At 64.8% G+C, this 21,957-nt stretch overlaps 3 protein-coding genes across 7 annotated transcripts; 1 reads left to right on the top strand and 2 right to left on the bottom strand.

Annotated features, from left to right (window-relative positions):
* Positions 1–210: 210 nt before the first annotated feature.
* LZTR1 (leucine zipper like transcription regulator 1) lies at positions 211–13,047 on the top strand. Of its 5 annotated transcripts, none has more exons than XM_059875913.1 (21): positions 211–455; positions 1,243–1,305; positions 3,730–3,786; positions 5,380–5,459; positions 5,767–5,875; positions 6,509–6,640; positions 7,186–7,243; positions 7,542–7,681; positions 8,004–8,205; positions 8,590–8,745; positions 9,149–9,259; positions 9,374–9,466; positions 9,551–9,631; positions 9,718–9,883; positions 10,006–10,175; positions 10,268–10,424; positions 10,954–11,080; positions 11,152–11,301; positions 11,774–11,879; positions 11,959–12,039; positions 12,265–13,047. In XM_059875913.1, the coding sequence occupies exons 3-21, from the start codon at positions 3,737–3,739 to the stop codon at positions 12,379–12,381; spliced, it is 2,286 nt and encodes a 761-aa protein (XP_059731896.1). In that variant the 5' UTR covers positions 211–455; positions 1,243–1,305; positions 3,730–3,736; the 3' UTR covers positions 12,382–13,047. The 5 variants fall into 5 exon arrangements, with proteins under 5 accessions (XP_059731896.1, XP_059731897.1, XP_059731895.1 ...); XM_059875914.1 differs by having other exon boundaries at positions 211–435; XM_059875912.1 differs by lacking the exon at positions 211–455 and adding an exon at positions 536–809.
* Positions 13,048–13,691: 644 nt separating this feature from the next.
* On the bottom strand, positions 13,692–15,771 carry THAP7 (THAP domain containing 7). The gene is made up of 4 exons (NM_001098465.1): positions 15,499–15,771; positions 15,055–15,210; positions 14,519–14,656; positions 13,692–14,335 (listed from the first exon to the last, which is right to left on the bottom strand). Exons 1-4 carry the CDS (start codon positions 15,576–15,578, stop codon positions 13,783–13,785), a joined length of 927 nt encoding a protein of 308 aa, NP_001091935.1. The 5' UTR covers positions 15,579–15,771; the 3' UTR covers positions 13,692–13,782.
* A 461-nt stretch (positions 15,772–16,232) lies between these two features.
* On the bottom strand, positions 16,233–21,956 carry TUBA3E (tubulin, alpha 3e). The gene is given in 5 exon segments (NM_001038163.2): positions 16,233–16,614; positions 18,439–19,119; positions 19,208–19,356; positions 19,835–20,057; positions 21,879–21,956. Coding segments are annotated over 5 exon segments (1,353 nt in total). The 5' UTR covers positions 21,882–21,956; the 3' UTR covers positions 16,233–16,317.
* Between the last annotated feature and the right edge of the window lies 1 nt (position 21,957).

The following is a 21,957-nucleotide window of genomic DNA, read 5'->3' on the forward strand; positions in this document are numbered from 1 at the left end:
GGCTCTGCCTAGAGTAGGACCGAGAACCCAGAGCCTCCGCGCCACGCTGCCTCGCAACGAGAAGGAAGGCCAAGGGGAGCGGAGATGAAGAGGGCCGGGCCGGGGACCCAACAGGAATGGGACTGCCGCGGGGACCACGGGGGCCGCTGCGAGCCCGGAACCCTTCCGTTCGGGATTCCGGGCGCGGCGGACAATCGCGAAGGAGCCACGCGCACAGGGCATGCCGGGAGCCGCGCCGGGGACATGCGGGCCGGGCGGGGCAGCTGCCGGGTCCACGCACTCTGGAGCGGGGGCTGAGTGGGTACGGCGCGCCGCGGAAAACATTTCTGGGGAGACCACCATGAGCTCGCCCCGCAGGCCAGCAGGTAGAGTCCATCCGAGACTCGCCCAAGAGTGAGGACGGCGCCGGCCGGAAGTGCGCGACTGAACCCGGAGGTGCGCGGCTGAACCCGGAGGTGCGCGGCGGAACTCGGAAGTGCTCGCCGGAACTCGGAAGTGCTCGCCGGAGGCCGGCGCAGTGCTCGCCGGGAAATGTAGTTCCGCGGGGGCGGCTCGGGGCGGCGGCCGCGCGTCCCGCAGCCCCCGGGTCCCATCGGCCGAGGACTCGGCATGGCGGGGCCGGGCGGCTCGGGCGGCCCGATCGGGGCCGGGGCGCTGGCCGGCGGCGCGCGGTCCAAGGTGGCCCCGAGCGTGGACTTTGACCACAGCTGCTCGGACAGCGTCGAGTACCTGACGCTCAATTTCGGGCCCTTTGAGACCGTGCATCGTTGGCGACGCCTCCCGCCCTGCGACGAGTTCGTGGGGGCCCGGTACGGCGGGGCGGGGGGTCCCGGGGACGGGGGTGTCCGAGCGGGTCTCTGGCGCGGCACAGGGGCGAGGCCGGGTTGCGCTGTCCCGGGGCCCGACGCGGTAGTATTTGGGGGGCTGGGGGGTTGGTGATCAGGCTTAGGGGAAGGGGCTTCTGGGGGGATCCCCGAGCACAGTGCCCGGGGCTGCGGACTACGGTCACGTTGTGTTTGTGGGCGTGGAGCTGGAGCCCCGGGGCTCCGCAGTGGGGTGGGAGAGTCAGGGGTCTCCACGCTCGGAGCCCTTTGGGGGTGCTGCTGGAGCTTGGGAGTCTCCACCGATCTTGGGGAGGAGGGTTGTTATCCGACTTAGGTGGCAGCCCCCCGTGCCGAGTCTGGCTGGCGGGTGCCCCCCAGGAGGGTCCTGGCCTGACGGCCGCCTGCCCCCTCTCTCCAGGCGCAGCAAGCACACGGTGGTAGCCTATAAAGATGCCATCTATGTGTTTGGTGGAGACAACGGGTGAGTCTGGGTTTCAAGGGAGGAGTGGGGTGGTGGGGACTTGGTCTCTGCAGCTCCACTGACACTCTTCCAGGTGTTAGCTAAGCCCTGGGCCCGGGCTGCCGAATCCGTGAGGCTCCCTCAGCTGTGGGGAGCACACACTCAGGTCAGGGAACCGGCTCTGTCTTTCCGCATGAGTGGACTCAGCCTTGAAGGAGACACGTCTGCCCTGGCCGGTGCCTCGGCCAGGCGCTCCTCCTTCCCCGTGCCTCACGTGGGCGGCTGACAGGGTTGGGAGGACGCAGATTTCCTGCCTTCCCGCATCTCTCACTTGCTCAAGGGTTTCCCTACGTTTCGCTGCACGTGCCTGGCAAACAGCCTTTCCCGGTGGCCCATCTCCACCCCACGACAGTTCCTGGTTCAGTGGTGGCTGGTTCCTTCGGTGAAGCAGCTGCAGCTGCCAAGGTGGCCCTTGGTCTTTGCGGCCGCGTCCTGCTGCTGGCCTGGTTCCTCCAGGAGCTGCATCTCCCCGGAGGCACCGAGCTGTCTTAGCAAGGGCGGGGCCCCACCAAGCGCAGCACAGCAGGCCGGAAGGCTTATTGTGCACCAGGAGAGGGCTGTGAAGTTTGCTCAGCCTCCCTGGAGAGAAGTGAGCCAGGCCAACGAGGAAGAGTCTGGAGCAGAGGGATCAGTGTGGCAGAACTGTGCTGCCTGGAGTCTGCTGGGCTTCCCTGCCGCGTCCACCCCAGATGTACACAGGAGAGGCCAGGGATGGCCCCTCGGGGCTCTGGAGGGCTGGGAGCCAGCTGAGTGTGAGGCTGAAGTTGGGTTCCTGGACACACGGGGCTCGGTTGAGGTCAGCTTGGTGGCTTTGAGAAGGTGGCTTCAACCCTCCACTGCCCCCGGATCTCCTCTGTCGAAGGCGGTGAGCCTCCGCCTTGCTTTTGAAAGGTGCTCCTGAGGGTCAGTGAGCCCCGGGCTGTCAGGGCCCAGGACACAGGTGTCCCTGTGGGGCAGGGGAGCTGTGGGCACAGACCGATCCTGCCCTTGAGCTGTCCGCCCCTCTCCGCCACAGACCGGCCTGTAGCTCAGGCAGGCCTGGCCTCTGACGGGCTGCGGCCGCGGTCCCACAGGATCCCTCCGTGGGGCCTGCACACTGGGGAGAAGGGTCTCCTAGGCATGACCCCTGGCTTCCAGCCTCTCTGCCCATGTGCAGCCATCTGGAGCACGTTCCTTCTCGGCTCATAACCCCGCATGGCCCCCTCTCTTTGGGGCAAGGCGCACGCCTTCCTGGCAGTGTGTGAGACCCGGCACACCTGTGCCCACAGCTCCCCTGCTCTTGCCTGTGCGGCACTGGACACTCTGCCTCGCTGTGTCTTGATGGCACGTGAGGACCCTCCCACTGCCTCCCTGCTTCCCACCCTCCCTCCCCTTCCTCTAAATCTCCTGGGATTGAGGCCTCCCCCACCACCCCTCAGACCAACTGGACTAGCTGGTGGCCTCCCCTCCACTTCTGCGCCTCTTACGGGCTCCACTGGTCCTCAGAGCACCCAGATGTTTGCCATCTGTCTCCTCGGCCAAGGCTGGAGCTCTGGCCCAGGGCTGACGATTCAATACATGTGTGTCATTTCCGGGAATGAACTGAGGAAGAGGCATCCATCCCCAGGGGTTTACTGCAGCCTGAAGGAGACCTCCTGAGCCAGAAAAGGCCTAGTGGCCAGCGCAGGGCTGGGGGTGATGAGTCCCCCGCCCTGTGCCCGGGACACAGCCTTTGGGTGACAGCTGTGTAGCCGGAAGCAGAAACATTTTCTCTGCAACGAGACACTAAGAGAAGGATTTGTCTCGTTCGAGTTGTAACTTTGTAAACAGGCAAAGGTGGCTCCTCCAGCTCAGAGGGGTGTGCAGGGTGAGGGCGGGGCCCCGGTCTGCTCTGCTTCTCCGCCCGTGGGGCGTGGCCTCAGGCCCTGTGGTCGCCCAGGCTGCTTCTTGGAGAGGGAGCGGGGGCACAGGCCCGGCCCACGGGCAGGGGCGCTGGGCCCTTCTTGGGTGGAACCCCTTCTTGCTCTCACTATGAGGGCTGGGGGGTAACGTGGGGCGTTGTTAGGTGGCCTGTGGATCTGCTTTGTGCTTTATTGTATCTTGAATGTGGTTATTACCTTGGCTCTGCGATAAAGAGGCGACAGGAAGAGAGAGAAGGCAAGAGGCCTCCCTGACCCTCTGCGGCCTGGGAGCGGGAGTGGGGTGGCTGGGGAGGCACAAGGTGCCTGGAACCAGGCAGGCTGGCCCCGCCTCCATGGCGGCCCTGGGTCCCGCATCCACGGGGAGCTCCCTTTGGGGTCCCGTCTCTGGGCCCTTGAGCATCAGCTGGTCGCCCTGGCCGAGCCTCTCAATCAGCTGCCCCACCCCTGGCTCAGTGTCCATCCCCCGGTCCCCGCTGTCTTTCAGGAAGACGATGCTCAACGACCTCCTGCGTTTCGACGTGAAGGACTGCTCCTGGTGCAGGTGGGCGCCCCGGCCAGACACGGAGCACCCCTGTCCGGGTCCCGTGCAGGCAGAGCTAGAGATGCTTCGAGCAGTTGATGACCGCACCCGGCCCTCTCTTAGTGACCCCTGGCGGCCTTCTCTCTTCTTTCTACTTCCTGACTTTCTTTTCTGGGCTATGGCTGAGATTGGTTTTTCCGAATCCTGTGATTTTAAGGGATCTGTTTGACCCAGTTGTGGGTCCTTAGACTCTGCTTCAGGAGAGCTGTTCCACCACCAGGTCCATCTCCCAGGCCAGGGGCTGCTGTGGGAGCCGACTGGGGGGCCGTGAGCTGACGGGTCTTTCCAGGATGGTCTCCGCCACTACAGGGGCCGACCAGCAGCTGCCCCCCACCCTCCCTTCCCCCGGGCCCATCCCATTCCAGGAGGCCCTGCACGGGCAGTGGGCAGCCTGCAGGTCCTGGGTCCTTCGCCTGCTGTGTGGTCTTGGGCAAGACACCTGCCCTCTCTGAGCTCTGGATGTTTGTCCCCTTCTGCTCCAGTCCAGCCCCGGTGGGGGCAGCTCCCATCTGAGGGGAGGAAAAGGTCCCGGGGCTAGGAAGTGTTGGGCTTCCTCCCGAGCTGTGCCCGCTGCCAGCCTCTGCAGCAGCTCTGGGCCCTGCCTTCCGCGGGGGCAGGGGTGTCTCACCACCCCCACCTTTGACAGAGGAGGATGTCTGGGCCCGGGAGTTGCAGCGGCACCCTGCCCAGACCCCCGGGTGGCGCTGGGGTCACTTCAGTTTGTGTGATGTTTCTCTCACGCTTGATTGTAACCTGTGTCCAAGAGTTATGGATGAACTGGAAAATCACTCTCAAGACTTTGAATTCATGGTTAAAAATTGCTTCGGTTAAAAGTCTGAAAAGGAGCAGCCCCAGGAAAGCAATATAAATGGGTATATAATTCCGTGAATAAGTCCCATGGACACCTGCAGCCTGGGGCCACAGCAGGGGATGGTTCCAGAGTGGCCAGGATGCCAACTCGTGATCCCACTCTGCTCAGTCCAGTCTGACTCTTGGCAGTGCCATAGGCTGCATGCCAGGCTTCCCTGTCCTCAACTGTCTCCTGATGCGGTTTTGTGCTACATCACTTCAGTCGTGTCCGACTCTCTGTGACCCCGTGAACTGTAGCAGCCAGGCTCCTCTGTCCATGGGATTCTCCAGGCAAGAAGACTGGAGTGGGTTGCCATCTCCTCCTACAGGGCATCTTCCCGACCCCAGGATCGAACCTGGGTTTCCTGCAGCTGGCTCCTGGGCCGCATTGCAGGCGGATACTTTACCGCTGAGCCACCAAGGAAGCCCACTGTCTCTTGGAGTTTGCTCAGATTCGTGTTCACTGAGTTGGGCATAGAGAAGTTACAGAAAATTCCCAGAGGCGTAATTGTGGGGAAGGCGGGGAGGTGCACACCCCGGCTGTGGACGGCGGTCTCTGGCAGAGGGGCTACATGTTAGGTCTAGTGCTTGCTTGTTTTTTCCTTAGTTGGCATTTTTTAAGGCTTCTATCGGAAGAAGGTAGAGGGCAGTTTGGGGGTGATGGGGCTGCCCGCGCTGACACCTGATGCCCCTTCCCCCACCCAGGGCCTTCACCACTGGGACCCCTCCGGCCCCCCGCTACCACCACTCTGCCGTGGTCTACGGGAGCAGCATGTTCGTCTTCGGTGAGAGGCGCCTCCCATCGAGCCTCGGCCCCGGGCTGTGCTGGGCCAGCCTCTCTGTGCCCCGTCCTCCAGCGCATGTGCTGGGTCGGGGGCCTCTCGGGGGCCCCTCCCCCGACCGTCCTGATCTCCAGGGGGGCACCGTCTGCCTCTGTGGCCCGGCTGCTGTCCCCAGAGCCTTGAGCAGGAGCTGATGGGCTGCAGGGATCCTGGGGGACACGCTGACCGAGGGCAGATCCCGCCCCCGCCCCCTGGGTTTGCAGATTAAACTGACACCTTGGCCTTTGAGGGCTCCTTGCTCTCTTTACAGGGGGCTACACTGGCGACATTTACTCCAACTCAAACCTGAAGAACAAAAACGACCTCTTTGAATACAAGTTTGCAACTGGCCAGTGGACAGAGTGGAAAATTGAAGGACGGTGAGACTGCTGAGACCTTGGGGTTGTACGGGCTGCCATGCTGGGTCTTGGGGGGTGGCCGGCCTGGACTGGCCTCTGTGGGGTTACAGATGAAGGGGCCTTCCATGACGGCCCAGGGGTTAAGACTCCGCCTTCCAAGGCAGGGGGTGTGGGTTCGAACCCTGGTCAGGGAGCTACAATCCCACTTGCCTCGGCCAAAGGACGGAAGCACAAAACAGAAGCAGTGTTATGATAAATCCAGCGAAGACTTTAAAAGCTAGATGAGGAGCCCGCAGCCTGAGAGAGGGCACACAGCGGCCCGAGCTGGGAGTCCGTGTCAGCTGCCAGCCGGCCCCGTTTATGCGTCCCTGGCTCTTAGCTCCCGTAGATCCCTCCAGAGGGTAGAGGACCCAGTGTTCTGCGGATGGCGCTTCTCTGACCCTGCTTCACAGGCACCCCCTCGATACCAGGCGGGGGCTTGGAGGGGGCTCTGTGCCCTTGGACGTGTGACTCCTCGTCCAGTGCCCTGGCCTCGCGGGCTCAGACTCTGCCAGTCCCTTATTCCCAGCAGCCCGGGTCAGCGGGTGTGGGCATGGCCGCCCCAGGGCGGTGGGGCTCACAGGGCTGGGACCCGGGCTGTGTGGGGCTGTGCAGCTCAGCTCTGCCCAGGGTGCCCCCAGCCCTGCCCTCCACTCGCCCCAGGCTGCCAGTCGCCCGCTCGGCCCACGGTGCCACGGTGTATAGCGACAAGCTGTGGATCTTCGCGGGCTATGACGGCAACGCCAGGTAGGCCGCGGCCCGGAGACGCACCGGGGGACAGAGCGGCCCTCCTGCCCCGGGGAGCGGGTGGGAGCTGGGTTTCTCAGGAGGGTGGGTGTGTGGATGGGGCTTGGGGAAAGCTGCTGAGTGGAGGCCCCCCACCAGACCCCCACCAGGGACAGGTGCCAGCTCCCCTGAAACTCCTGGGATGACTGAAGGCGTGGTGGGCCCCCCACGTCTGGGCTGCTGGTCAAGCATGTTCAGGACCGTAGCTGGTGTCCTCGGAGCTCAGAGCGGGGGAAGCAGGCGCCTTCCTGTTGTGGAGCGTTGACATTGCTGTGTTCTGACTGCAAAAACACCAAGGACCCCAGCCAGTTCCAGAAGCCCCGAGTGCCACAGGCTTCATGGTGGCCCCAGGAGTGTTGGGGCAGCCCCCAGCCAAAGCCCCCACCCCGAGACCACTCTGTAGTCCCCGGTCAGATTCCCTCCTGGGCCTTCTGTCCCAGCCAGGCCCAGGCCCACCCTGACCACCAGCCCAGCTGCGGGGTCCCGCCCCCTCTGTCCTGATGCAGGTTGAACGACATGTGGACCATCGGCCTCCAGGACCGGGAGCTCACGTGCTGGGAGGAGGTGAGGGGCGTGGGGCGGGAGGCGGCCACGCCGAGCCTGCGGCTTCCGAAGCTGGGGACAGTGCATCCTTCCTTGGGCACAATGGGGGCGACCGCTGCTGGGGTCCGGGGTGGTCTGTCCGCCCGCTGCCCTGCTGCCCCTGTCGTGAGGGCTTCACCCCAACTGTTGACCCTGGGCCCGTTCACGTGGGGGCTTTAAGCTGTTGCTCAGATGTGGACTGTGACTCCTCGGGGTGAGCGTAGCCGCAGCTCAGTGGCCCGGGCCGGGTGCAGGGCTGAGCGGCCTCCGCACCATGCAGGTGGCCCAGAGCGGCGAGATCCCGCCCTCCTGCTGCAACTTCCCCGCAGCCGTGTGCAGGGACAGGATGTTCGTCTTCTCGGGCCAGAGTGGGGCCAAGATAACCAACAACCTCTTCCAGTTCGAGTTCAAGGACCAGACGTGAGTGCCCTGTGGGTGGAGCCCCCGTCAGCGCTCCACACCTGCGCCAGGGGCTGCCCTGTGGGCCGCACACGCAGCCGGCCACCTTGGCGCAGGCCCCTGCGCAGCCTGGATGGGCTCCTCTGGGTCCCAGCGTGAGGACAGCTGCCCCTAGCCCTCCCCTGCTGCCTGCTCTATGGGGGATTGAGGCTGAGGCGGACCCCGCGGTGGTCCCGAGGGGCCAGACGGGGCTGGCGCCAGGGTGGACTGGGGCGGGGGCTCAGAGCCCAGGCGGAGCCGCCGCTCCATGGGTGGTCACACGCAGGGTGAACCCGCCCCGCAGGTGGACACGCATCCCCACCGAGCACCTGCTCCGGGGCTCCCCGCCGCCCCCGCAGCGGCGCTACGGACACACCATGGTGGCCTTTGACCGCCACCTCTATGTGTTCGGGGGCGCTGCTGACAACACCCTCCCCAACGAGCTGCACTGCTACGACGTGGACTTCCAGACCTGGGAGGTCATCCAGCCCAGCTCGGATAGCGAGGTGAGCGCGGCTGGCCCACCGGAGGCTGAGGCCAGAGCCGGGAGCTCCAGGCGGCCAGCAGGAGCGAGGCTGGGATGCCCAGGGCCCTCGGCCCCAGACACCGCCGGCCCAGCCCTCTGCCCTCCACTGAGCACCTGCGGGTAACACGTGGCAGCGCTGTGCATGCGCCGTGCCGAGCACGTTCCCGGGATGTGCGCATGAACGAGGCCTGGATCCCGTCTCCGCCATGCCGGGGGAGCCCCCAGTTTTCCGGCCCCTCCTACACCCACGCTGTGGCCCCAGCACCCAGCACCCAGCATCTGCATGCTGGGTGAGGCCAGCAGCGGCCTTCCGCCGCCGGCCCAGCCCTTGCTGAGGGCCTCTGCTCGCACCTATCACCCCCAGGTAGGCGGGGCCGAGATGCCAGAGCGAGCGTCTGCTTCCGAGGAGGTGCCCGCTCCTGGCTCCGAGGAGCGGGCCGGCTGCAAGAAGTCCCGGGACGTGTTCGGCCTGGACTTCGGCAGCACCACCTCCAGGCAGCCCTCCCTGCCTGCCTCAGAGGTGAGGCCCGGCACCCTCGTGGTTCCCCCACCCCCCACTCACGCCCTGGAGCCGGTGGTGTGGTCAGGAGGCAGAGGCTCGGGGGTCACCCAGCAAGTGAGGGGAGGCCCGGAGCCCACGCCCCCTGGCCGGGCCGCAGGAGTGCAGCACGTGGCGCCTGGCGCCGCCTCGCGGGGCACAAGGCCTACCCTTCCCTTCTGCGCACACAGGCCCCACCTCCCCCCACACGTGGTTTTTCTGGGGAGGGGGGCGTCTGGTCTCCTGTCCTGTGATCCCCTGCTCTTCCAGGCCACAGGTGCCGTCCTCGTTTACAGCCTGGCCGGCGCGGGGCCTCAGGCAGCCCCGCCACCGGACACCTCCCGGCCTTCCCCTCCCTTACGCTGACTGACCCCTCTCCACGCAGCTGCCCAGCGGAAGACTCTTCCACGCGGCCGCCGTCATCTCAGACGCCATGTACATCTTCGGGGGCACAGTGGACAACAACATCCGAAGCGGGGAGATGTACAGGTTCCAGGTGGGTGGCCTGCCGCGGAGAGCCCCGACGCCGAGGCCGGGGTGGGGGCGGGCGCTCGTGGGCCGGGACGGCGGGCTGCGCCGCGCCGGCCAGCAGCGGGGTCTCTGCTCGCAGTTCTCCTGCTACCCCAAGTGCACGCTGCACGAAGACTACGGGCGGCTGTGGGAGAGCCGCCAGTTCTGCGACGTGGAGTTCGTGCTGGGCGAGGTGGGTGCCCCCACCCTGCCCGTGCCCGCCAGCGGCCCCTGCCCCGGGCCCTCGCCCCCCACCGAGCCCTGCCTCTCCCCGCAGAAGGAGGAGCGCGTGCAGGGCCACGTGGCCATCGTCACGGCGCGCAGCCGCTGGCTCCGCAGGAAGATCGCGCAGGCGCGGGTGAGGCCGCGCGCGCCCCGCGGCACCCCTGCCCCGGCCCGCCTGCCGCTTCCGTGGCGCCCTGAGCCCTCTTCCTCTGCCTACAGAAACTGGAGGAGGAGGCGGCCCCGGCGCCCAGGGAGGGCCCCGCGGCTGCTGCAGGAGCGGCCCGGCCGGCCCTGCTGCGCGTGGCCATCCGCGAAGCGGAGGCGCGGCCGTTCGAGGTTCTCATGCAGTTCCTCTACACCGACAAGATCCAGTACCCGCGGAAAGGTCGGCGCGCCGCGGCGGGGGGGCCCGGTGGGCGGGCCCCGGTGGGCAGGCGGGGCGGCCGCTGGCTCCCAGGCCCAGTTCCCCCGCGCGGCCCAAGGCTCACGGGGGCTCTGGGGGCGCAGGTCACGTGGAGGACGTGCTGCTCATCATGGACGTGTACAAGCTCGCGCTGGGCTTCCAGCTCTGCCGCCTAGAGCAGCTGTGTCGCCAGTACATCGAGGCCTCGGTGGACCTGCAGAACGTGCTGGTCGTGTGCGAGAGCGCCGCCCGGCTGCAGCTGGGCCAGCTCAAGGTACCGCCAGGGTCCCCCGACGGCCCCCGCCCCCGCCCCTCCCGCTGCGGCCCGGCCGGGGGTCCTGACCGGGGCCCACCGCCTGTGTGCAGGAGCACTGCCTGAACTTCGTGGTGAAGGAGTCGCACTTCAACCAGGTGATCATGATGAAGGAATTCGAGCGCCTCTCCTCCCCTCTGATCGTGGAGATTGTGCGGCGGAAGCAGCAGCCGCCGCCCCGCGCCCCCTCCGACCAGCCTGTGGACATCGGTAGGGAGCCCGCCTCTTCTGAGGGCAGAGGGCACCTTGGGCACAGGGTCCAACCGCGGGCGACTCATGCTCAGGCAAGGCGGAGCCCCGCCAGGTGGGCTGGGCGCCAGGGCTGCACCTCCGGGGGCGTTCCCGGGGACACATGGGCCCTTGCTGGCAGCTGCTGCCCTGACCGGGGCGCCAGGCCTGGGGTCTATCTTTAGTGGGTCAGCTTTTCTTCCAGGTGCGCCCAGGTCTGGGGCCTGATGAGGGGTGGGCGCGGCCCTCAGATGCTCGGTGCCTCCTTCTCCTGTCCCCACCGAGCCGGGAAGGGACCTTAGGCTCCAGGTGACACAGCACAGGGGCAGGGCGGGCTCCGGGGGCCAAGTCAGAGAGGAGGCCGGGCTGCGGGTGGGGGTGGAGCCCCAAGGGCCAAAGCAGGGGGAGGGGCTTGTTGGGGGGAGCAAGGCCACGTGCCAGATGCCCAGGGGGCGGGTATCAAGCCCTAAGTCAGGAGCAGCCCTCTAACAGGCTCCCTCTACGCCCCCAGGCACGTCTCTGATCCAGGACATGAAGGCATACTTGGAGGGCGCGGGCGCGGAGTTCTGCGACATCACCCTCCTGCTGGACGGGCACCCGCGGCCAGCCCACAAGGCCATCCTGGCCGCCCGCTCCAGGTGGGTGGGGTGTGGCGCGTGGGCTCGGGTCGGGCGCTGGCTGCCTTGCTGAGGCTGCCTGCCGCCCGCAGCTACTTCGAGGCCATGTTCCGGTCCTTCATGCCCGAGGACGGCCAGGTGAACATCTCCATTGGGGAGATGGTGCCCAGCAGGCAGGCCTTCGAGTCCATGCTGCGCTACATCTACTATGGCGAGGTCAACATGCCGCCCGAGGACTCCCTGCATCCTAGCCTCAGGGCTTCCGGCCACGCCCGGCAGCCTTGGACCCCGCCAGCCAGGGGCTGGGCGGTTTCCCAAGGATTCTTGGTGGCCCCGTCTCCCCTGAGCTCTCTGGAGCAGTCGGTCCAGCTCAGAGGGGTCTGCAGCCAGGAGGGATGGGGGGCTTCGAGGACACGTGGCTCCCAGCCATGTCTGCTCCGTGCTGGTCGGTGCAGGGGAGGGCGAGGATGGGTCTGCAGGTGCGTGGGGGACTTTCCTTGGGAGAGGAGCCTCGGGTGTTCTTTGGATCCTGAATTGGGCCCCGGACCCCCAAGTGGTTCAGAGCCCAGGCAGAGGGCAGGTCTGCCCTGCCTGGATGGGAGCCCCGCGTCCTGGTGGTGGGCAGGCCCCTCCTGCGCTGAGGCGGGGCAGCCCAGGCTCAGGGTGGAGGGGAGGCAGGCTCGCTTGGCCGGCGGCTCCTTAACCAGCCCCCAGCTACCTGTTCTCGGCGCCCTACTACTACGGCTTCTACAACAACCGGCTGCAGGCCTACTGCAAGCAGAACCTGGAGATGAACGTGACGGTGCAGAACGTGCTACAGGTGTGGCCCTGGCCCTCCGCGTCCGGGCGGGGGCGGGGCGGGCGGCCGGGGCAGCGCCTCAGGGAGCCCGCTGTTGCAGATCCTGGAGGCGGCGGACAAGACGCAGGCCCTGGACATGAAGCGGCACTGCCTGCACATCATCGTGCACCAGTTCACCAAGGTCAGGGCTCCGCCCTGCCTGCAGGGCGCACTCCCGTCGGTAGCCAGGCCTGGGTGGGGTGCAGGGGGCTGGAGGCTGGCCCCCTGAAGCAGTGGGCACTTGGGGTAACCAGACGGAGAGGTCCACCCGCTGGCCGCTCCCCGCCCCCCAGAAGACCGCGGTTGCCTGGCCCGGGGCAGAAGGGAGAACCTGGTTCTATCCTCTGGCCTCTGGTTGCCTCCGCAGGTTTCCAAGCTGCCCACGCTGCGCTCGCTGAGCCAGCAGCTGCTGCTGGACATCATCGATTCGCTGGCCTCCCACATCTCAGACAAGCAGTGTGCAGAGCTGGGGGCCGACATATGAGGGCCCAAATGATGCTGCCCTGCCCGCTGCAGACCGTGCCGGTCACACTTGGGCCTGCAGCTTAGGGGTCCAGTGTCCAGAGCCTCCCGAAGGGAGCTGAGTGGACACGGGGGTGTCCCAAACCCCCCATCTCATTGCTGAGGATACACGTCCCCCAGGAAACGGACAGTGAAGCAGGTCTCTGGCTTGCAGCCTCTCCCAGGGTGGGATGCCAGGCCTCAATGGTGAGGACTCCACAGGAGGAAGGGCCTGGCCAGGGCCCAGAGGGGCAAGGAGCCTGTCAGGGAACTGGCTTTGGGTCCCCTACCGTCTTGCAGGGACCCAGCATGGCTTGTGCCTCCTGCCAAGCCATGGGTCACGTTGCCAAGACGCCTTGATGTGGGCCGTACAGCAACCCCCAACCCTCATCAAGGTCGGTGTAAGGGTCCTGTCCTGCCACCCAGAGCTTGGGCAGGTGGAGTCCAACTCCGGATGAATTGTGAGGCGGGAAGGGCTCTGAGCTCAGCTCCCAGCCGGAGGGGTCAGCATCTCCGGACAGCCAGGCCCCCCGGCGCAGGTGCACGTCGGGGCCCTGGGTGTCCCGGAAGTCAGAGACGTGCCAGGTCCCCGCTTGTCCCCCTATTTATTGTCAATAGGCTTGCCTCCATTAAAGCCACAGCAACGCTACCTGCACCCACAGCTCGTCGCACAGTCCTCCCAAGGCCAGGCCAGGCCAGGCGGCCCGAGGGCTCAGGACACACCAGCCTTGCGTGGCTCTCTGTTCACTCACCACCCCACGGAGGGCTGCGGGGAGGAATGAAGGCCGGCCTCGGGCCTCTCCCGGTCCCTTGCTGGCTGCCTGACTCTTGGGCTGCCTGGAGGCTCCTGCCTGGGAAGGGCCGGGCCGCCCCATCCTCTGTCCTGCGGCCATCCCAGTGGGTGAGGCACCACTCTGCCTCCCTTGTGGGAACAACAGCTCTTGTGCTCAGGCTGCCAGGAAGCCACTTGTGGGGGAAACTGTCTTCTGAGCCTTAAAGCTTGTTTCCTGCCTCGGGTTGTGCCCCCAGGATAAACACAGGGCCTGCCACACCTCCGGCCTGACTGACAAGCCCTGGGTGTGGTGGGTGGGTGGACAGCCTTAGTCTAGGGGTGTCACCTGGAGACAGCAAGTTCAGCAATGGCCTGAGAGAGGTGGACCTCGCCGGCCTGGGGGCTTGGGAATCACCGTGACTGCAGGGCCGAGCCCTCTGGGGGCTACAGCCAGTCAGGGGAGATGGACATGGTACCCAGGGGGCGGGGCCCCAGCCCTCAGCTGAGCCAGAGAGCAGGGCTTTCTGGGATCCCCTTTATTGTGGCGGACACAGCTAGGGGCAGCTCCCTCTCCAGGTGGATCCGCAGGCCAAGTGCTGCTGGACGGGCCCCTCAGGCCATGCTGCTGCTCAGCTGCATGGCAAAGTCCTGCACATGCTCCTTCAGGGTCTGCCGGGCGTCGGCCTGGGCCCGCTTCTCCCGCGCCCGCTCCTGCTGCAGCTTGGTCAGCCGCAGCCGCAGCCGCTGCTCCCGCCGCTTGCAGGCCTGTAGCTGGCGCTGGGCCTTGTCCAGGGCGTCGAGGGCGGCCTCGGCCCGCCGCTTCCAGAGCAGGGCGCTGCCCACCTGGTAGCTGTGCTCGTTCTGGATGTAGGCGCCGGCGGGCGGCGGGAGGCGCAGCATGTAGGCCGAGGGCGAGACAGGCCTCGGCTCCAAGGGGGACGGCTGGCGCTCCGGGGAGGGCTGGGCGCTGCAGCCCGCTTCATCTGCCTGGGCGCCCAGGGGCCCCAGGAGGTCGGAGAAGGGGCTGCTGAGGCCAGGCTCCAGCCTCCCGGCTGGGGAGGCAGACAAAGCAGCAGGTGCCGAGGCCTCTTCCACAGGAAAGCAGGTGAGGTCGGCAGGTGGAGGCGGGGAAAACGGAGTGGTGGGCCCTCGGCCCTCAGAGCAGCTGGGAAGAGACAGACAGACTGACACGCCGGGCCAGGCGCAGGGTGCCCTGACCCACTTCACAGCTCCCCTAACCCCCATCCCTGAAGCCACTCCACAGGCTCCCAGCCCCGCCCAGGAAGGCTGCTGGCCAGCACCCTGAAGGCTGGGCCCTCGGGGCTATACGCAGTGGGACAGCACGTACCGCTTCCTGCATCGCCGCAGCCGGCTGACGTCTGGGGGGCCGGGCGGGTAACCGTGCCCCTTGGTCCTGGTCCGGCGCAACTTCGAGAAAGACTCAAATATGGTGGGAACCGCTCCCTCCTTCAGCCTGTGATAGCCACTGCAGGGAAAGTGGTCTGGGTGAGACGGAGCACAGCCCTGCCACACTGCAAGTCGCAGAGCAGGCTGCCACCCTGGCTCCGTGGGAAGTGGGAGGCATCGTGCCGACAATGAGTTCTGGGAATTTCCCAAGTTAAGGGCCCCACCAGCACCGGAGAAGCAGACAGAAGGACGGATTTCTTCCGCGCCTTTGCTGGGAGGGCTGGGGTTGCAGGGAGCGCGCTCCGGCCGTGGCCAGTGCGGCAGGAGTGGGGCTACAGTCTCGCTGCTCAGGTCCGTCTGGAGCGGAAGGTGAGGTTACGAGGTAGGAAGCACCAGGGCTGCTACTCCGGGGCCCTCCCCACCGGCCACCCACCCCGTGTCCACGCCCTCCCGACCGCCGGCTGTCATGAGGCTCACCTTATTCCCACCAGCTCAAAGCAGTTCTCCTCGAAGTGCTTGGAGCAGAAGTAGATGTACTCGGACGCCGGGTCCCACAGGCCCTGCCCGCTGGGGTCCAGGCGCTGGCAGTTGGCCAGCCACAAACCCCGCCTCGGGTTGTCCTTCTTGGGAAGCCTGAGGAGCCGAAGGCCCGTGAGCGCGATGGGAAGGCGCGGCCCGGCTCATACCGCCCGCGGACCTCCGGCGAACCCTTCCCGCGCGCAGACCAGGGAGCTGAGGCCCCCGGAGAGGTAGAGGTCCGCCGGGCACCATCGCGCAGCGCAAACGCCGCCTGCGGCTGAGGCTGCGGGCCGCCCCCGCCCGCTCCGGGCCCCCCCGAGCCCCGCCCCCGGTGCGAAAGCGCGTGCGCGGCGGCGGGACGGGCGCATGCGCAAGGGGCTGTCCGCGAGCCGGCGCGCTGACCTGTGGAAGGAGATGCCGCGGTTGCGCGTCTCGCGCGTGTCCCGTGTGCAGCAGCCGGCGGCGGAGCAGTGACGCGGCATCTGGGGCAGAGGCGGGAGCTCGGTCTCGGCGGCGGCCGGGGTCCAGGCCGCCACCCCGCTCCGGCGGCCCCGGCCTGGCGAGTCTCGCCCGCGCGACCTCGCCGAGTCCAGCCCCAGCCCGCTCTTCCGACTCCTGTCTGCGGCACTCACGGTCTCGCCATTGCGGCGCCGCCGAGGTCTCGCGAGGTTTGCTAGCCGCGGAAGTCGGTACCATAGAGACGCGGAAGCGCTCGTTGCTCGCTGAGGGGCGGGTCCCGGAAGCGGCGGGAAGGAGCCGCGGGCCTCGACCAGGCCGCCGGGATCGGGGTGGTGTCGTCAGAGCCGGCACGCACGCGTCCCCCGAGAGAGGGGTTTGCCCTGGGCCAGGGGAGACTAGCGCCGCTCCTCCGGGGCGCACGATGCGGGCCCCGATCCGAAGACCCGCTCGGGTCCGCTTGCTGCCCCGAGGAGCTCGCTGACCCGGCGTGTGTAGGAGGACCGCGCGTCCCCGTACCGCCCCCGCCCCTTCCCGGGTTAACGCGCCAGATGAGGCAGGCAGACAGACGTGCGGCCTTGCCGCAACACTGCCGTCGGGGAGGAAGACGGCTCTCCCCTAAGCTCACTTGGAAAGGCAGGTATCTGGCCGGGGATTGGGCCCAAAGCAATACACACAGATGATGCTCAACACAAAAACTTTAATAGGGAAGCACGTCTGTGACGGGCGTCGGGGGGCCGGGTGCGGGGCTGCGGCCGCGCCCCTTCAGTACTCCTCCCCTTCCTCGGCCTCCGCCTCCACCGAGTCCACGCCCACCTCCTCGTAATCCTTCTCCAGCGCCGCCAGGTCTTCCCGGGCCTCCGAGAACTCGCCCTCCTCCATGCCCTCCCCCACGTACCAGTGCACGAAGGCGCGCTTGGCGTACATGAGGTCGAACTTGTGGTCCAGGCGGGCCCAGGCCTCGGCGATGGCCGTGGTGTTGCTCAGCATGCACACGGCCCGCTGCACCTTGGCCAGGTCTCCCCCCGGGACCACCGTGGGGGGCTGGTAGTTGATGCCCACCTGCCGGAGAAGGACAACATGGTCAAGTGGGGAGTGTGGCCTCGGAAACGGAAGCTTGTTTTTAAAAATGGGGGCCGTGGACCCACTTTACATGATGCCCTGTACGAACGGGTACCGTATTTTTCCGCAGTATCTGCCACAGTTTAATACCCTACACTTTCACTTGCTTTTCAGTCTTCTGCATGACTAAATTATCTTGCCACATACACACTTTTATAATGAGAAAACCTAATACAAACATGGAAAAAGAGTCCACAAAAATGGTGCACCCCTGAGCAAACGGTTGTTAACATATGAAGTCACACTCAGACTGACAAGTGAGGATTCAACACCGTCAGGGGTGAACTTTCTTTCGTGGGGACAGCAGTGTGACCTCCTGTACCTCCCCAGACTGGCCTCTCCTCTGGCTCAGACTCAGCCAGGACGGGAAGCCTGGGCACAGTGCCAGGCACCCCACAGAGTGCTGCCCAGCTGAGAATGCCTTGGGTGGCAGCCTTGCCTTCTAAAGGTCAAAGTAAGGGCACTGAAAGGAAACTTCCTCAAACCAAGAAGAATGGAAGAAGAAAAGACCTCCCTGGTGGTCCAGATGCTGCGGTTTACTGCAGGGGGCCAAGGGCTGATATCTGGCCCAGGGACTAAGATCCCCCCTGCCGGGTGACATGGCGGGGGAAAAAAAAAAAAGCTTTCAACCCCAACCTATAACCTAACCTCAGAGACCTGCAAACATCTATGGAAGGTGTAACTTCGTGGATATTTCCAGATTGGTGAAACCCGTCACATACACTTTATCCCTGAGAGTCACTTTACATGTGTGAGTTGTACACCCTCAGATGGTCCGCGTCAAGGTGTCTTGAAGTGGGGCTCACAGAGGCCAGGTGGGTGCAACAACGTGGGTGTGGTCAGAGGCAAGCTCTGACATTTAAAATGGGAAAACGAAGACCCACACATCGCTGCTACTTGTCCTCGTTTTCAATCTACAAAGGCCCTGGAGATGGCAACTCCCAGACACTGAAGGGACCCCTCAGGGCTCAGACGCGGGATCCAGCACTTTATCTAACCCAGATCGCTTGGGAAAAAGGACTCAACGAGGAAGAGGGCGCAGGGTTAACAAGCCCAGGCGTGGCCAGGCGCTTAGCCTGGTGATCAGGGGTCTAAAGTGGGACATTCTGGGACTTGGCTTCAAATTCAGGATGCTCTTCTCTGGGCAGACGTTTCACTGTGACACTAAGCACAGTTGGAAGAGCCACTGAATTAGTGTGGTTTTGTATGGGAGGCGGCACTCCAAGTCGGGCTTGGAGAAACAGCAGTGAGCCACCCTTGGCCCCACAGAAAATACTGCACAATGAATGGAAGATCCTCTGTACAGAAACAAACGCTGCCTAAGATTCAGTGACAGCTCGTCACTGAAGTAATGCGGAATCGAAACCCATTGTTTCTATCACAGATGATCCCCCAGACTCTGACCAGGTTCTTGGGCAAGCAGCGGGGAAAAGTGAGGACAGGCAGGCCTGCGGTCAGGGTCTCTGAAAGCTCCCTCCTCCTGTCGCTGCCCCTGAGGCCGTTAGGTTCTAAAAGCTGTCTCAGCCTCTGTCTCTGAAGTGTAAGATGTTAGTAATGTTAGCCCATGAGCATTATGGATTGGTTGTGAGAAGTAAAGGTACATCAAGTATGGGTCGGGATCGAGGCGTCCAGCACACTGATTACTAACCTTGCTGTCCCTACAGCCCAGCTGCCCTGGAACAGGGGACCCTCCGCGCGGGTCAGCACCCTGCCCCGGGGCCGGCCACGGGCAGAAAGCTGCGCACACGCCCCCGCCCAGCCTACCTTGAACCCGGTCGGGCACCAGTCCACAAACTGGATGGTGCGCTTGGTCTTGATGGTGGCGATGGCCGCGTTGACGTCTTTGGGGACCACGTCCCCCCGGTACAGCATGCAGCAGGCCATGTACTTGCCGTGGCGAGGGTCACACTTGACCATCTGGTTGGCCGGCTCGAAGCAGGCGTTGGTGATCTCGGCCACGGACAGCTGCTCGTGGTAGGCCTTCTCGGCCGAGATGACCGGGGCGTACGTGGCCAGGGGGAAGTGGATGCGGGGGTAGGGTACCAGGTTGGTCTGGAACTCGGTCAGGTCCACGTTGAGGGCGCCGTCGAAGCGCAGGGAGGCCGTGATGGAGGACACGATCTGCCCGATGAGCCGGTTGAGGTTGGTGTACGTGGGCCGCTCGATGTCCAGGTTGCGCCGGCAGATGTCGTAGATGGCCTCGTTGTCCACCATGAAGGCGCAGTCCGAGTGCTCCAGGGTCGTGTGCGTGGTCAGGATGGAGTTGTAGGGCTCCACCACGGCCGTGGAGACCTGGGGCGCCGGGTAGATGGCGAACTCCAGCTTGGACTTCTTGCCGTAGTCCACCGAGAGCCGCTCCATGAGCAGCGACGCGAAGCCCGAGCCGGTGCCGCCCCCGAAGCTGTGGAAGATGAGGAAGCCCTGCAGCCCCGTGCACAGGTCCGCCTGCGGGAGGGAGAGGCGTGAGCCGGGCCGCACGCGCCGCCGAGAGCCGGGCCTGCCCTCCCTGCCGGGAGCCCCCGGGCCCCCGCACCAGTTTGCGGATGCGGTCCAGGACCAGGTCGACGATCTCCTTGCCGATGGTGTAGTGGCCACGGGCATAGTTGTTGGCCGCGTCTTCCTTCCCGGTGATCAGCTGCTCCGGGTGGAAGAGCTGCCTGTAGGTCCCCGTGCGCACCTCGTCTGCGGGGGGACAGCGGCCGGGCTTGGAGGACGCCGGTCCCGCCCCCGTGGCCGGCTCCGGGACCCGCCCGTCTGCAGGCCCGCACCGTTCCTCCCCGGCCTGCGGTCAGGTCTCCCGGGAGAGTCTCCAAGACAGATACGCCCCACCTGCCATTTTCGGCTCCGGGGGCCCATCGACCCAGAAGAAGTCTCAGCGTGGTGGGTTCCCAAAGGACGGGAGTGCCCTGGCGGCTCTGTGGGCACCTCTCGCCCACACCCGCCGCTCCACCCCAGGCATCACTGGGACGGTCCTGCCACTCTGGACGGATGCCAGCCTGACTGCCCCGGGCACCCCCTGTGGCCTGGGTCTCCCGGGCTCCGGGGTGCCTGTCTGTTATCTCCTGGGTGGCCCCTCTCCTCGGAAACTACCTCGGGCTTCTGACCGGGAGGCACCCGGCGAAGGTTCTGGGCTTCCCTTGCCAAGTGGGAGGGGACCTACCGACCACGGTGGGCTCCAGGTCCACGAACACGGCCCTGGGCACGTGCTTGCCGGCCCCGGTCTCGCTGAAGAACGTGTTGAAGGAGTCATCCCCGCCGCCGATGGTCTTGTCGCTGGGCATCTGGCCGTCGGGCTGAATGCCATGCTCCAGGCAGTACAGCTCCCAGCAGGCGTTGCCGATCTGGACGCCCGCCTGCCCCACGTGGATGGAGATGCACTCGCGCTGGAAGCAGAGCAACGAGTGAGGCCTGGCGACACGGCCGTGGTCTCTGCGCGGCACGCAGATCTAACTCAATGTCTGTATGTGCCTCAGAGCGTCTCAGGCTTCTCAAGCCTTGTTTTCAAGGAGCCTTATGTGACCCTTTAAACCCTGTGAAACCTGGCTTGCTCCAAAGCACCTGAGCTGACAGCGCCAGAATTAGCCAAAAGCCTGCGTGTTTGCTACCGTAGGTAAATCAGTTACATTAAAACTTGCAAGCCATATAATGTCAATGACAAACTCCATGTTACAGCTAGTCACAGTACTTCTCTGAAGAGTATAGCAATTTTGATCGTGTCCTGACCAAAGGATAAGCTGTAATGGAGCCGGGAAAGGCCAAGTGGATAGGACCTAAGTCACCTGCCCCTCTAGGTCTACCCTCTGCTCTCTGTCCAGCTGTGTTCCAGGCTGACTTGTACCCCCTAGCTTCTGGTTGCGTTAGCCCGTGTCAGTCAGCAAGAGATGGAGGTTAGAGGAAGGTGTGGCCAGGCTGTCTTGGGTTCCTTTTCAAGGGCACAGACTGTGGGCAATCAGCGGTCGTCAGAAACCCACCCGCTCGGCTCTTTGTAAGCGCTGCCTCTGCTCACTCCTTGAAGCCTAGGATTAATGGCTCCCAGAATGGCACACGCTGGGACACTGCGCTGTCCTCTGGTGGTTTCCTTAAACCCTGCCCCCTTCTTTATAAGTACTATCTTCTAACAGATTGCACTCACAGTACCTATTAAGTATTTTGAATGTACCCTCTATTTCCTGCTGGGAATGTAACTCTACATTCCCTAACCGTCTGGCTGATTTTAGACACATCATCTGAACAAATACATAGAGGAGATCAAGTGAGATCTGAGGAGTGCCACTCACCCTAAATTCTAACTTACAGTCCTAGGAGCTTGGTCCTGTTTCTATCACACAAGCACCATATGTCAGAGATTAACGTGAGTCAGCAGTCCCTGCACCTCAGTCCAGAGCGAAGCACTGGGCTCAGGAAAGACCTCCTCCAGTGACACAGCACTCACTCCTCCAGAAGAGACTCTTAACAGCGCCCTGGGAAGGCCTTTGAAATCCACCCAGCCACACGGTCTTCAAACGCACAGCGTTCGCTTTGAATCCAGAATGGCTGTATTTCACAGTACGCCTATGTCACTCTCGTCTGCTCAGCCCCAGTGTGTTCAGGGTCAGCTGTGTGACCCAATGTCTTCATTTACAAAGTGCGGCTGGGGAGCTCCGTGGTCAGTAGAGGCCATGTCCACCTGACTGACTGACAATGAAAGGAATCGCTCGGGGAAATCATTCCTCACTGTCCTCAGAAAGGCAAGCGCACCGCCGTCCTCGCCTGGATCACTGAAGTTTGGTTAATGATATTCCTGTCCCTGGCTCTATTTCCTCTCTCAAAGCTCCCGCAGACCAAATCCTGCGCCCCCGGTTCTCGGTAGATGACCTCCTTCCCGAGCAGGCCCCCCTCAACCTCTGGAGCCCGGCGCTGCCCACTGTCCGCGCCCCGCGAGCTGGACCTGGGACTGCCTGCCTCCTCTAAGCCCTGGGGCCACAAGCCAAGGCGCGCTGGCCGCCGAGGCCCTCGGACGTCGATACTCTCGGGAACTACGGCTCTGCTTTCGCAGTTTCTCTTTCTCAGCCTCTGTTCGGGTCGCCGCGTGATTCACACCAGAAGCCCAAACGGGGCTTGTCCAGCGTTCTCGGTCTGCGCCCCCCTACCAGGAACACGGCCCCCAGGCCTACTGGCCCGCCCGCCCTCCCGCTCCCCCGCTCCCCCGCTCCGTCCATCCGTACCATGATGAGCTCAACCGCCGCCGCCGCCGCCGGTACACAAACCCCAACCGCTCTTGCAGACGCCGCCGCTCAACTGCCG

This window comes from Bos taurus, chromosome 17 (assembly GCF_002263795.3).
Source record: "Bos taurus isolate L1 Dominette 01449 registration number 42190680 breed Hereford chromosome 17, ARS-UCD2.0, whole genome shotgun sequence".
Lineage (NCBI taxonomy): Eukaryota > Metazoa > Chordata > Mammalia > Artiodactyla > Bovidae > Bos > Bos taurus.